The sequence below is a fragment of the Falco peregrinus genome, chromosome 2 (assembly GCF_023634155.1).
Source record: "Falco peregrinus isolate bFalPer1 chromosome 2, bFalPer1.pri, whole genome shotgun sequence".
Classification (NCBI taxonomy): domain Eukaryota; kingdom Metazoa; phylum Chordata; class Aves; order Falconiformes; family Falconidae; genus Falco; species Falco peregrinus.
This window is the reverse complement of record NC_073722.1, coordinates 36471716-36485425: the sequence shown is the minus strand read 5'-3', so window position 1 is coordinate 36485425 and position 13710 is coordinate 36471716. Positions and strand designations below refer to the sequence as shown.

General features: G+C 36.3%; 1 protein-coding gene across 1 annotated transcript in view; it reads left to right on the top strand.

Moving 5' to 3' along the window:
• Positions 1-13710, top strand: part of GALNTL6 (polypeptide N-acetylgalactosaminyltransferase like 6) — a 484972-nt gene that overhangs the window by 213921 nt on the left and 257341 nt on the right. The window contains exon 4 of the mRNA XM_055798003.1: positions 307-473. Within this exon, the coding sequence (XP_055653978.1) occupies positions 307-473 (167 nt within the window). The remainder of the gene's footprint in view (positions 1-306; positions 474-13710) is intronic.

Sequence of the window (13710 nt, the reverse complement as noted above, 5' to 3'; positions counted from 1 at the left end):
GAAATAACATTGTAGAAGATATGTCCTCTGTCATTTTGCAGGAAAGTTTCCAGTGAAGGAAAAGAATCTAATTCCAGCCAGTTAAATTTTCATTCATTCACCTTAAATTTGTCATTGTTCAGATTTATTGTATGTTGTAAGCAATATAAGTATTTTAACTAGTTATTGTCACATGAAAGTACTGATTGATTACACTCTTGGATTTTATGCTAGAAACAATGATGGTTGAATGTCCCAAGTGATTGGCAGTGTATGCCAACTCAGACTCCTCAGTATGCTTATACAAATATTTTCTTGTTTCTCCAGCTGTAAGCACAAGGTGTACTTGGAAAAGCTACCAAATACTAGCATAATTATCCCATTTCATAATGAAGGCTGGACTTCACTCTTGCGAACAATACACAGTATTATCAACCGCACTCCAGACAGCCTGATAGCAGAAATCATTCTTGTGGATGACTTCAGTGACAGAGGTAAGGTTTTTTTTAACTCAAAACTTGTAATGCAGTGTGGTTCTTATAGAAACTAAAAGGGAAGCATGAAGTGAGCAGACCGTAGCTGCTGGACTGCTTGCTGTGCGTAATAATGTTTACTTGTGAGCTGGAATAAATGTGTGTAAGTGGCTTTTGGTTTACTTTGCATGACTACTGAAATTCACGGTAAAAGGAAGAGACTGAACTGTTCATTGACACTTATTAATATAGTAAGTTTAATGTATTATTTCTGAAATACTGCAGATTTTGGTGTTTCAACATTTTTTCCTTAGGCTTCCCTTTTACTCCAAAAGCCTATTAACTGACAATTTTGGATGCAATTCATTTAGATTTTAATCCTGGAAATTTATTGAGTTAGACAGCTTCATATACTAGGACAAAATAGCCATACAGATAAATGAGACCCTTTTGAGTGGAATGTGAAAAACTGCTTTAGAATAGTTAACCAAGGTTTACATCATCTATATATCATAAAATTAAGGAAACTGCAATCACTTTATGACTTCTGCTATCATTACTTCTTTAATGCAATACAAGAAATGAATGCTCTATCTAAGCTCCTTAAATGAAATGTAATTCCTTGGGTAAAATTCGTCCATATCATTAACATGGAACTGGGAAATTGTTTTTCTTTGAAATTTCAGTACATCTTTTAGAACTTCAAGCATGAGACACTTTGACATTTCTTTGGTGTTTGTGGGTTTTTTTGGTTGTTTCTGTTGAAACGTCACTTGCTATTCTGTATGTGAGCCTTGTTCTGAGTAGATTGATAGCAAAAGAGGGAATTGTGCTCATTGCTAATGTTTTAGATAAAACCTTTGTGTCAGCTAGAAACTTACAGGAACAAATCTCTGACCTACTATTTTGAGAAGCCCCTGGGTGAATGAGAGGCATATTAGTAGAGCGCTACAGTGGAATAATTTTTTTTAGATTTTTAACTTGATATTTCAGGGGTTAGAAAAGATTAATGCTGCACACATCTATCTTACCCTCTCATATCTGCCAGTTGAAGTATGTCCTTTGATGAACTGCCTCTCTATCTGTAATGCAATTTAAGTGAAATTGTAAAGTGAGTACAGTTCTGGCTAGTCTACATTTATAAAATCTAGACCATGGATGAAAGTTTTTAAAACAACTGTAAAGTAGCACAACAACTTTTCTGCAGGCTAACAATTTCCTAGTAGTAAACAACTTATGGGGAAGCCAGTAAGTTGGTTTTATGAGGTGTCTGACAAGTAAAAATGCCTCTTATACTGAGAGAGTAGCTATTCAGGTTATGCTTGCTCAATATGGTGATACTGTAGCATTTTTTGTAATGAAGATCATACTGACTATTGTTGATATATTTCTAAATGTATTAATATTTTAGAAAGCTTATCTACGTCACAGTTTTAGAAAAACAATTAATGCCAGTAAACATGGAGTATTGTACTTTCTGATGTTTTCTTGCCTGCCCTAACTTACTTTCAGCCAGCAGCAGAACCTATTTTGGAGTAAATACTAACTGTAATAGTAATTCCTATAACACTATAATAATCTCTCCAATCTTCCTCATTTCCGTTTCTATAAACCTATCTAGCTGTTCAGTGGAATGGTTTTCAGCTGGAAGAAGTTGTTCATATAACATAGAAGTGCTTAACATAAGTGTCTGGTTTGAAAATCTGAAAAAAATCTATTAAGAAGACTTGTATCGAGTTGAGCCTAGAACTGTTGTACCGTTAGGAAGATTTACTCTTCTGTGGTTTTGTATTATTCAAATAAAGATTAGAAATGTGTTTTTGAATGGTTGCCAGTCCTGAACTTGAGCATGTTTGGTAGCATGTTTGATACTGTGTGTTTTAAGAACAAACACACAAGAAAAATGTGCTGGCATCTCTACTCTGAATTCAGTGACATAGAATTTCAAGTTGGATGGATTAATTTGGGGCATCTAAAGTGGTTTAATTCTTGTATTTGTGATCCTCTGAACTGCACTTAACTGAACCTATACCATGTCATCTAGCGTGTTTTCCTTTTTCATGAAGTGGCCACACTTAATACAGTTGGGTTAATTTATATTGACAAAATGATGACTGATACCTGTCCTCCTTCCCTCACAGTTCATAAAATAATCTTCTTTAAAAGTGATTGAATAGATGACTAGTTTAATGTTACTAGTCATCACCCTTTAGTTGCTTTTGCCTAGACCGAGAGCGTTAAAGCAGTGTGAAAGGCATTGAAGACAGATTAGGTAAAAAATTAAATACAGGTATGTTCAGTTGTCAAAACTGAGAGTCATTGCAAGCAAAGTTTACTGCAGTGTTGAAGCAGTATAGCAATTAGTGATACATCTGTATCCTTTCTTCTCATTGTATAATTTCTTCACCGAGCTCCATATGTCACATAGCTGACAAATGGCTATTACTTTCTTTTGTGAAATCAGTTATATATTATTTAAGTGATACTGTGTATGCTGTACTTGTTCTACAACTTTGTATTATAGAGAGTTTTCTGCTAGGAACTTAAACATAATTTGTAAATAGTTGAAAGTAAGAATGGGATATTTCAGTAGAACTGTTACCTTAAAAGTAGTGAATAAATGACAATCTATTTTTCTAGGGTTTTCTAATAATCAAACTTTCCCTTTTTAAAAAAGTCTTAGAAATTGTTATGAAAAGCCAGTCCCTGTTCAAAATAGAGTAGATGAGAAAAAGTGGAAAATTGATAGATAAAAATGTAGTAAAAGATAGATTAAAATGGTGGAGTGTTTTTGTTTTCTTAACTCATGCAAATATAGATACTGAAACGCACATAAAGAACTTTTGATAACAGATGATGAAAATGTTTTAGTGCACAGCCAGGTACCCAGCAGGCTGCTGGTTTGTCTGTAAAATTATTTGTGTGCCTTCATTTTATGCATATTCGCTTCTTTGGCTTTTGTGACCAAGCCCAAAAACTTTAGATAATTCGTCCATAATATTCACCATAAATTATGACATTTAGAAGTTATAAAAGTAAAAGGACAGCTGCACCTTTTTAAATATCAATATAATGCAGATGAGAGACTTGGGATTAAGAGGGAGGTAAGCAAATGTTACGAAATTTGGAAGTGCAATATTTGGTTACAGACAAATTTAATACAAAAAACCCATATGAATATAAAAAGTTATCTGGGACAGTTGGAAGGAAATGTAGACTTAAATATAGGTATCCAGAGTTGCAAAGTATCTTTATTCATATAATTCACAGAGTTTATATACTTAATAATGATGAAGGAATGGGATGGCAAAAATTGATTGAATTAATGGAACTCTGTTTCAACATAACATTTCTGATTTACATTGTAAACACAAATGGTGGTGTCCAGCAAGATGAAAGGGAACCAAATCTAGAGCTGATAACCGAATCTAAAATTCATAGAAGTTTTAACACACATAAAAGAAATACGTTGTCACTTAACAAGCTCTATAAGAGAGAGACAAGTATTAGACTTCTACTTAGTTTGCCTTAGAAAGCTATTGGTAAGGGAGCTGGCTATGCTGTGTGCTGGCAGACAAATGTAAGAATCTTTTTACTCTTTCCAACTGATTTAGCAGTCAGGTCTTCATTAGAGACTTCCACTGAATAACCCCATTGTAGGTCCAAGTACTGTAGCTTTTGCACAAAAGTTCAATGATATACATATCTCTGCAAACTAAGGTATGCAGAATATTTCTTTGTGATGGATTCTGAGTTGCAATTGCAATACCCATTTCATGTAAACTCTGTATTGCAAACTCTGTGTAAGTTAAAGACCTCTCAGTTTCCGTAAGTGTCACCTGCCATCGAAGATGAACACCTTTATGTTGGAGGTACCAGCATACCTCTATGTCAGCTATTTCTGCAGTGGGTTTGTGTGCAGCTCTGGTTTTGAGAGCCTGTTTCTGTGAAAATGAGCCTTGTGGAAAGCGATCTTTTTTCGGGGGGGATTTGTTTTTTTGGTGGGAGAGGGAAGATGATTTGGCATTGGCTTGCAGGTTTATATTGGGGGGTGGGCGTGTTTATTATTGGCATAGTTTGCTCTGAAATTACAGGCTGTTGGCAGACAGAGCTCTGAAAACATGGCAAGAAGCAGAATGTGGGCAACAGTTTTAGAGGAAAGGGCAAAATGAAAAAGGAAGCAAGTTTTCATTTGTTCTGCTATGGAACAGCTTGAATTTACAAAGAAATACTAAAAATTCTAATTACTGTTTTATAAACTTCAGGGGAGCATTGATTTGCATAATTAATTAATTAAACAGTTTATGTAGGTTGTCAACACATGATAGGTTTTTACATCAACCTTTATTCCTTTTGTGTTTTAATGAGTTTATTAGCTTAGTCAGGCCTGTGAACTGTTACTAACACATGTGCCCGTGCATGTAAAATTGACTTACCGAGCATTTTTACTTTACCCTGTAGTTCTCTAACTGGCACAGCACCTGTTATAAGAAAAAATAAACAACGCCATAGCCAGCAATGAATTCATTAACAGTAACAATTATTAGGCCATCTTTTATTTTGCAAAAAAATGAATTGTATTTGCCAAGGAAAAATAAAATGATAAATTAGCAGCCGACAGCTTAATGCAGGAAAGAACTAGTTTCTGCCACTGGCAATGAGCTGGTCTTTTGGTGGAAAATTACAAACTGGGAAGCTTTCCTTTGTGTTGCTATGCCACTCCCTTCTCATTTTGTCATCTATAATGTTCTCCTATCTCTGTTGTCTTGCTTAGCGCTTTTTTTTTTTTTTGCATCACCATTCATTTGAGCATATCATACTGTCCCGTATCAGATACCATATGCTTTGTGCCAGATCTCTGAATATCCCAGATTAATAGCATGCATGTTAATCTGCAAAAGCAGCTACCTGTGACTCTGATCAGAGCTCAGTTTAGTCAGTCAGTGAATTTCAGTGCCAGCACTGTGCTTTGTTTTGTGTGAATGTGGAGGAAGATACGATCTATGGCCCAATTACCCTAATAGCCTGGTAAAGCCTTTTTGGCCTTATTGAGGTTGTCTGATTTTGGTTTTGAGAGTTTTGAAGGTTTTGGGGGTTAACTGTAGTTGTGTAAATTATATTAGTCGTACTGTACAATAACATTAGGGTAAGGGAGTTTGTGCTAAAAGCAAAGCAGCTCTATTAGAACACCAGATTGTACAACTTTCCACTCAATAAATACCTGCTATTTGTTGCATGAAGATGAAAATCCTGTATTTTGCTTGCAGACAGATAGTTTATGCAACATGTCACTTGCGATTCCAGTTTATGGATGCTTGGCTTCAGATCACGGCTGGATATAACTTTTCTGATGAAATGAAAGTGAAGGTTATATTGTATGATTGTCATAGCAAACCTCTGCTATAGGCAGCAATACTCCGATACAGTGAAAGCGCGCTTCTCCAAAAATTTCCAGTATTGTCAAAATATGCAACATTTAAAACAGAAAATCGGAAGGGGGTGTTGTAATGTTGTGAAAGTCAAACTCTATTTAAGGAAATGCTTTTAAGTCTGTCCCTTAACTTTAGGAGCCTGTTTTTCAAGAGAGTATATAATAGCTCAATGACTTTCTTTTAAGCTGAGCAATTTAAAGCTACACAAGGGATTTATTTTTTTTCTTGGATATTAATAATTCTTCATCTTTATATACTGTACTTTTGAACTCGGATGTCTGCCCATCCCTGAAAACTAACCACCCTTCTGCTCAAAAAAAGTGTGCCTGTGGGGTTTGGGGCACCGAACAGAACACTTCTAACAACATCCATGCTAAATGAATGCATCTAAAGAAGTCACGGACACAGCTCACTAGCTCTCTTTCTGGAGGCACAGTAGGACAAGAAGAATGGGGCGTTATTAACTGTTAATGGGAAGGTATCTGGGATTGCCTCCTGGTGTTGTGTATGGTCGCAGTGGCTGCAGCCAGGAATATTTTCGATGACAGGCTTTTCTTTTGAATAGAAAGGGTATAACTAAAAAGAGTTTAGTAGGAACAGAAGTCAGAACCTGGACAAGACATGCTGGAAGGCAGAGAAAAGGCCTAGCTGTCATCAGTGGTATGTGTGGAGGCAACAATGGTGAGAAATGGAGGGGCTGTGGAACATGCTTGCTCTTTATGGCAAGTTAACAGCTGCCTGACTGTATGGCTTCTCAGAAAGCTGAGAAACAAGCTTTTAAAAATATGAAAAAATAATTCCATGCAAGTAATCGTGGCATATTTTGTGACAAATCACTGGGTTTGTATTTGATGGTGGGAGGTTTTGTTTTCATTTTTTGTTGTCGTTCCCCGTGCTGTGATAATAAGGGACATTGAGAGTATTCAGAATTGTTTATGTGATTAGAATCTGCCTCTGTGGCAGAAAGGAGAGAGCGGGGAAAAAAAAGTGAGAGGAGAAAGGTGTAAGCAGGAGCATCCCTGTGTCTACAGGTATTACTGTACTAAAACTGGGGTTTACAAGTACCCAACAGCTGCTGAGTGATGTTAATGGGCTGGAAGGAAATGCTGTGCTTATGAGACTAGACTGCTTTTGGAACTGATGCTAGCTTGACTGTCTCACTGGCATTATGTTGTACAGCATAAATATCTATCATAGGAGAGCTGTTATGATGCCACTTTCTGCTACCTACGTAAGGTTGTCCCATGTTTGGAAGTTTATGCAATAGGAAGAACTTCAGAAATCACCTTCTATACAGTAGGATAGACTGTAACAAGTGTTGAGAATTAAAAAGGAATGGGATAAAGGTGTACAGAAATCTGTTGCCTTGACAGAATACTAAATTGAATTAATTCAGTTGAAAAATTAAGGGTAATTAGCTTAACAGATGAAAACAATTTGTTAGTGCTGTAGTATGTGTGCATCAATATTTACACCAGTGCACTTAAGCTGCCTTCAATATACAATAGTCCTCTGGAGAACACTAGTCTTTTGGTAGACTAGAGAGATCAGCTTCCTTTTGGAACAGCTGAGAAAGAAAATAAAACTAAGCAGTGAAAATTGAGTTTGAAGTGTACTTATTCCAATAGAAGGCATAAGGAGCTGCATTATCTTTTCATAACTATATTTCGTTTATCATATTGCCAAGAACTTTGAGAGATGACCAATGTTATTCCTATATCATGAGCAAAATCTGAGTGTGGTGTTACAACTTTCTGAAGCTAACTGCTTGGTATTGTTAATAAAAAAAAAATGTCGGGTAATTGGAAAATAAATGCTAAGAAAAGTTCTTGGATAAGGATAAGAATTGGTACTTGATTTGGTTCTGAAATATTTGAAATCATTGTCTTTTTTAAGAACAAACCGTGTGTCTGGAACTGTAATGAAAACAGCAATTAAACAAGCATATGCTTTTGCAAATGGAATTTTATTATTCTTCCCCCCTCTGACCTCCTTCCTACATTTACCCAAAATACAGCACTGCCAGAGAAGTTTGTGGTGAAAAGCATTGTTGTATCAGCAGGGAGAGGCTCACCAAAGTAAGTTACCGATCAGCTGAAAGTGCTAGTCGAGGTCTTGCCATCTTTTGAAGTAGCTGGAGACTGTGGAACCTGGAAGTGGCTTGCAAGGAGCAATCTGTGCCTGAAATGTAAAATGACCCTTCTGTGAGGGATTGTGCATACAGACTCGTCTTGCCACAGAAGAACACTCTTGGTGTTTACCATTCATGTCTCCTTGAAGTATCTGTCCTTGTGGATGTCATGGATTGAAGGGAGACTGCTGAGAACAAGAGAACCCTATCTGCTAGACCAGTCCAGGTTTTTCTCAATCTGGGAAGGATTAATGAGCTGTTAGTAATAAGGCTTCTTGGTGACCCTATCAATTACAGTGTGATTCTTGCAGTAGATGCAAATCCTCTTTCTAAGTATCACAAATGAATTGGTGTTATCCAAGTCATCACAAATGTAGTTGCTGACACCCTAGGTATTTGAAACCTGTAAATGTGAGAGCGCTAACATTGCTATCTTGAAAACTCTTCTCAGGTCAGGTGTGCTCTTAGTAACCATGGTGTTGGCAGGTATTTGCGATGCTAGACCTGACTCACATAGACATTATGTGTTAGAAAGTAACTGTGAATCCCATACCTATATAGGTTTATAGCTGAGCAGTTATACCTAAAGCACATAACCTTACCATCTGGGAAACCTTTTGCTGCAGTCAAGCAATTATGCAAAGGTAAAGATAAATCTTTTCTACTTCCCTAAAGAATTTTTTGGTGGCCTCACCCCTGCTTAGTGAAACATCCCGGAATCCAGCAGCAACCTCAGCTGTACTGTTCGTATCACTGAAAGGGTAAGCAAATCTTTACAGAAGTAGTTTAATGCAACAGTTAACTTTAGCATATTACCACTTCATGTGCAATACATCAGAAAAATCAAGAGACTGACCCTCATATAGGGTTAAAAATTAAGTCTCTTTATTCAAAGCTGAAAAAACAATACATCACTATATTTAAAAGGAGATTTTTAAAAAAGTAAAAGACCAAACAGAAAATGAAACAAATCAAATTTCAAGATGTCTGTATTGACTAGACATCTAACTAAACATAGGATTTACATTTTTATACTTGGTATATTGAGCTATAAAATGCCCCTTTATTTTCCTCTGTAATGTACGCACACAGATGTTGTTTGAATTTTATTAAACTTGGACTACTTTCTGGTCAAAATAAAGTACTGTCACTCTAACAAGTACAATTTAAAAGATATCCGAGCATGAGTTGGAATACACTGATGGGAATCCGTAATACTATGTTTTCTGTTCATCACTATCTGTTCTCAATTTTGATTATTTAATGTTATGATTTCTGTTACAGGGCATTCATTCTCAAATTAGAGTATAGGCTTTTGCCTTCAGCTCCTTCATGAACCTTGCAATAACAGTTTCATTACTGAAGGCATTCTGACTTGACAGAATGGCTTTACCAATGGGAAAAGAAAGGGTTGCCCTGAGGTTGAGGACAGTTCAGCGCTAAGAATAATGACCATATTGAAGGCATCTGCAGCTTATCTCAAAATGCATTTCATTTGCTGGAGCATAAGAATATTGTCACGTTGTGAGAAAAGGAGAAGTGGGAAGAACTTGAAATAATTTAAATTGTATGCTTTACCTAGACAGAATTAATTGGAAATATGGCTGCTGTGGGAGAAAGTTAGGAATACCCCCACGTCCAAATGCTGCACACACTCAGGCAACTCAAATACAGCTCAGCTGTAAAAATGAAAATTTCAGTCATGCAATGTTAATATGAAAACAAATTTTTACATTTCGCGTACTTCCTGGAAATGGTTGTAATAGATAAGCAGTTTCATTTTTGAGTACTTGTGGAGTCAGAATACGAAGGTTGTGTTTCCTCAAGCTCTGTATTGGTCAATCTTTCCTGGCTTGCCTACCCTATGAAGGGCTTGCTGGGTGTGCATCGTGCTAATAGCTATAGGCTGCATCCCTTTCTCCTCTGAACATGCAAAGAATTTTTGAGATGGGAAACAATTGGCATCCTGTACTTAGCAAGTTTTGTTCTCTGTGTGTCAACTTAAATGTTTTTGTCATACTTGTATGAAGTGTTGTTCTGAAGATACCTGAAGCAGATTTGGAAATAAATCAGTGTATTTGCTCTGAGTATTCTTGAAATACTAGAAGTTTATTTATTCATGTATTAAATTAAATACATTCTAGTTTTGTATCTCCTACTATGCATCTCAGCTTTGATTTACATGTCTTTGACCTTAAAATCGAATTATGGTAAAATTATATTAAAATTTTTCATGTGGAATACTCAAATCTGATCTCATAAATAGGGAAAAAAAATCCAAACCTGAGTAAACATTGGGGTTTATGTTGGCCATTGGCTTTTATCTCAAACATCAGCTGTTTACCTTCCACTTGAAAAAGCATTATTATATTGCAGTGATACTTTAAACAACTTGACAAGATGCTTGAACAATTACCTTACAGTTACCACCTTCAGCTATTGTAATTAATGAACTATGGAAAAGATGCACATTAGGAGCTGAAAAAATGGAAAAGATATAGTGCATACACATTTCACTGTATTTCTTTCTCTCTTAGTGTTAAAAATTTGGTTTTAATTATTTTTTTGAATTTCAAAGTTGATGATACCGATTAGGTGATCTTGGGAATCTCATTGGCATTTAGCTATTCTTAGCTAGTACTCCAGATCTATTACTTTCACAACTTCATTGAGTAGTATAATGGAGTTGTTAATTAACTTTTACATCTTTGGATGGTATGTCTCATGAGTAAAGTATTCAGCATGAAAACCTGTAGTCGGGTAAGGTAGGGTAGCAGTTGAAGTCCATCACTTTGGACCTCTTGCAAACAGTGCATCTAAACCCATCAAATTTTCTTTCCTGCAGTGTTCTTTGTTATTATGTGTCAAGAGTACAGGCCTAAGATGTTATATAGTAGTCTTTTCCATGCGCTAATCAGCTGGGGTTCGCCTTAGTAACAACATCAAGGGTTCCTGCCAAACATTATTTGTCTGTTATTTAGAAACTTTCTTTTAATTTACAATTGAAATTTATTCATGATCTTTTTCATTCTTGACTGTTGTTTCAGTGTTATCCTTACTTTAAATAACTCACTATCTTCTCGTTGTACGCAGAAAGGCTAGCAGCTTTCAGTTTTCAAAGTTCAATGCAGTTTAATACGGTGTGACAAGCTTTTGAATGAACATTCTAGTAGTCTTTCCAAAGATGGTAGTCTGTTACAGTCAGGGTTGTCTTAATTGCAACATTTGAGTTCACCTAAGCAGACTTGAGAAATCTTTTCCCCTTTCCTGAGTGCAGACTTTCAAGTATGCTTGTAATCACCAAGCAAAACAGTAACATCCTTAAAGAACAGGCAGTAGCATTGTGCATGCTACGGGTTACCTTTTATGCATCTTAAAGAAAGTAACTTCAGAAAAACTTTTACATTATTTTGCCATATAATGGTTTGGTTTGTCCTTCCCCTCCCCCACCAGCTTGTGGTTTAACCCCAGCCATCAGCTAAGTATTACTCCACTGCGCACTCAGTCCTCCTCCAGGGAGGCAGGGGAGGGGGGAAGGTAAAGCTCACAGGTTGAGATAAAAACAGTTTAATGATTAAAATGAATTACAGTACAATAATAATAATAATAATTTTCATGGAAAGTGAAATAACAAGAAGATAAATAAAACTCGGGGTGAGGGGAATGGGGGACACAGACAAACCCCAAACCAACCAAGTGATGCATAGTACAGTTGTTCGCCACCTGCTGATGGATGTTCAGCTGGTCCCTGAGTAGCAATCTCCTCCACCTCACCTGGCTCAGTTTATATACCAAGTGTGGTGTCCCATGGTATGGAATACCCCTTTGACTAGTTCAGGTCAGCTGTCCAGGCTGTGTCCCCTCCCAGTTTCTTGTGCCCTTCCATCTTTCTTGCTGGCAGGGCCTGAGAAGCTGAAAAGTCCTTGACTTAGCACGAACACTGCTTAGCAACAACTAAAAATGTCAGTTCTCATCCTAAATCCAAAACACAGCACTGCAACAGCTACTAGGAAGAAAATTAACTGTCCCAGCCAAAACAAGGACATCCCTCCTATTTGCAAATCATGGGCAAGCCTGCGATCTGCTAACATTATTCCAAATACATTACCAACAGTATAAATGAGTAGCTCTTTTCCTGTTCATTCACTGGTACCAAATTTGACATAAAGGTAAGAAATAAAGGTTGGTAGTATAAGGAAAACTGTGAGATAGCCATAGCAGCAAAGTATTATGGTCACTTGTAAAATAATTTTAAACCTACACTTCTGGTAGTAAAACACTGTGTATTGGCCTGTAAAAGCTCTTACAGTCAGATATCAGGTATACAAAGTAGCTTCTAATAATTTCTGTGGAAGACAGCTGGGAAAATGTTGATTTGGTTGCTAACTATATGCAATTTTTTCCATATGCGTTTTGCTGGTGTCCTGTCTAGACTGCTTCTTATGTGTAGCATTCCCAGTGAGTGTTTAATTTTCAAATCTTAACAAGGCCTAGGGAAAGAAAAATCCTGTAACGAGTTTAGCAAATGAATGCCTTCAAAGCTTTGTATGTGAAGAACAAAGGCTTTTCCTGTCCTATTAATTTGGTAACTCTAACAAAATCAGAAATATTTAAAGAGTTGTAATAGCTATTTTGACCTTGCTTCAGACATAGAGTAAACTAGAAAATAATTTAAGTTTCCATTAAGGCTCTGGTGTATTCTATTTCTGTCAAAACAAAAAAAAACCAAAACAACTGTAGAGTACTAAAGGAGCTGCAATTCATTTGTATTCATTTAATCTTGATGGTTTTCTGAGATAACACAATACATAATTTGACATTTGTTTCTGATGATTCTTTCCTGGCTAATGGCAAGCAGTTCCACAATCATCTGTAATTATTTAATTTATTTATCTTGCATAAATGAAGACCCTGTTGTCAAAAGCATCTATTTTGTTTAGTGTTGCATGTATTTATGCAGATTATTTTTTTTTGTGGAGTCAAAAATCAGAAGTGTACTTGTACGTGTTTGTTCATTGCTCTGTGCATCTTGCATGTCTCACAGGAAGCATTAGTGATGTATGGAATTGTCTAGTTACAAATATTCTTGTACAACAATTATAATTTTGATTAGCTTGAAAAGAAATATTTTGGTTTTCTCCAAAATCACTATCCAGACATTTCAGTCAACTTTGGGGGATTTTCTGTATGTGCTGTTTTTCCAAGTTCAGTTCATGCATCTTTCGGGCAGATGGGCAATTTTATGAAGCTTATAAATGGCTGAACGCTTTAATGGATCTGTCATGCACAGCTTGTTTTTTAAATATTACTGATTCATGAGCAAAACATTAGTAACTTGCATCTAGTAATTATAAAGGATTTATTTTAATAGGACTGGGTCAAATCAGGCTTTTTAAATTCAAATAAGTTCTACATACAGTGGAAGATTTTGGTGAAGGAGAGTGCCAGAAGCAAGATGGTTTGGTACGCACCATGAGTTTTTGCAAACTCCTCTCTGCATTCCCAAGTCACAGATATAAAATATTTTTACCAGGGGTTGTGATTTTTTTTCTCTTTATATCCTGTTGTATGATAATGTATTGTGAGAGTACGTGCTTCAGTTTTTTCAGCTTTGTAGGGCTGCTGCATAATTCCACCAAGACACAGACAGCACACGGAGGCAAACAAATCTGTTGATTTCCTTTATGGCCAGTGA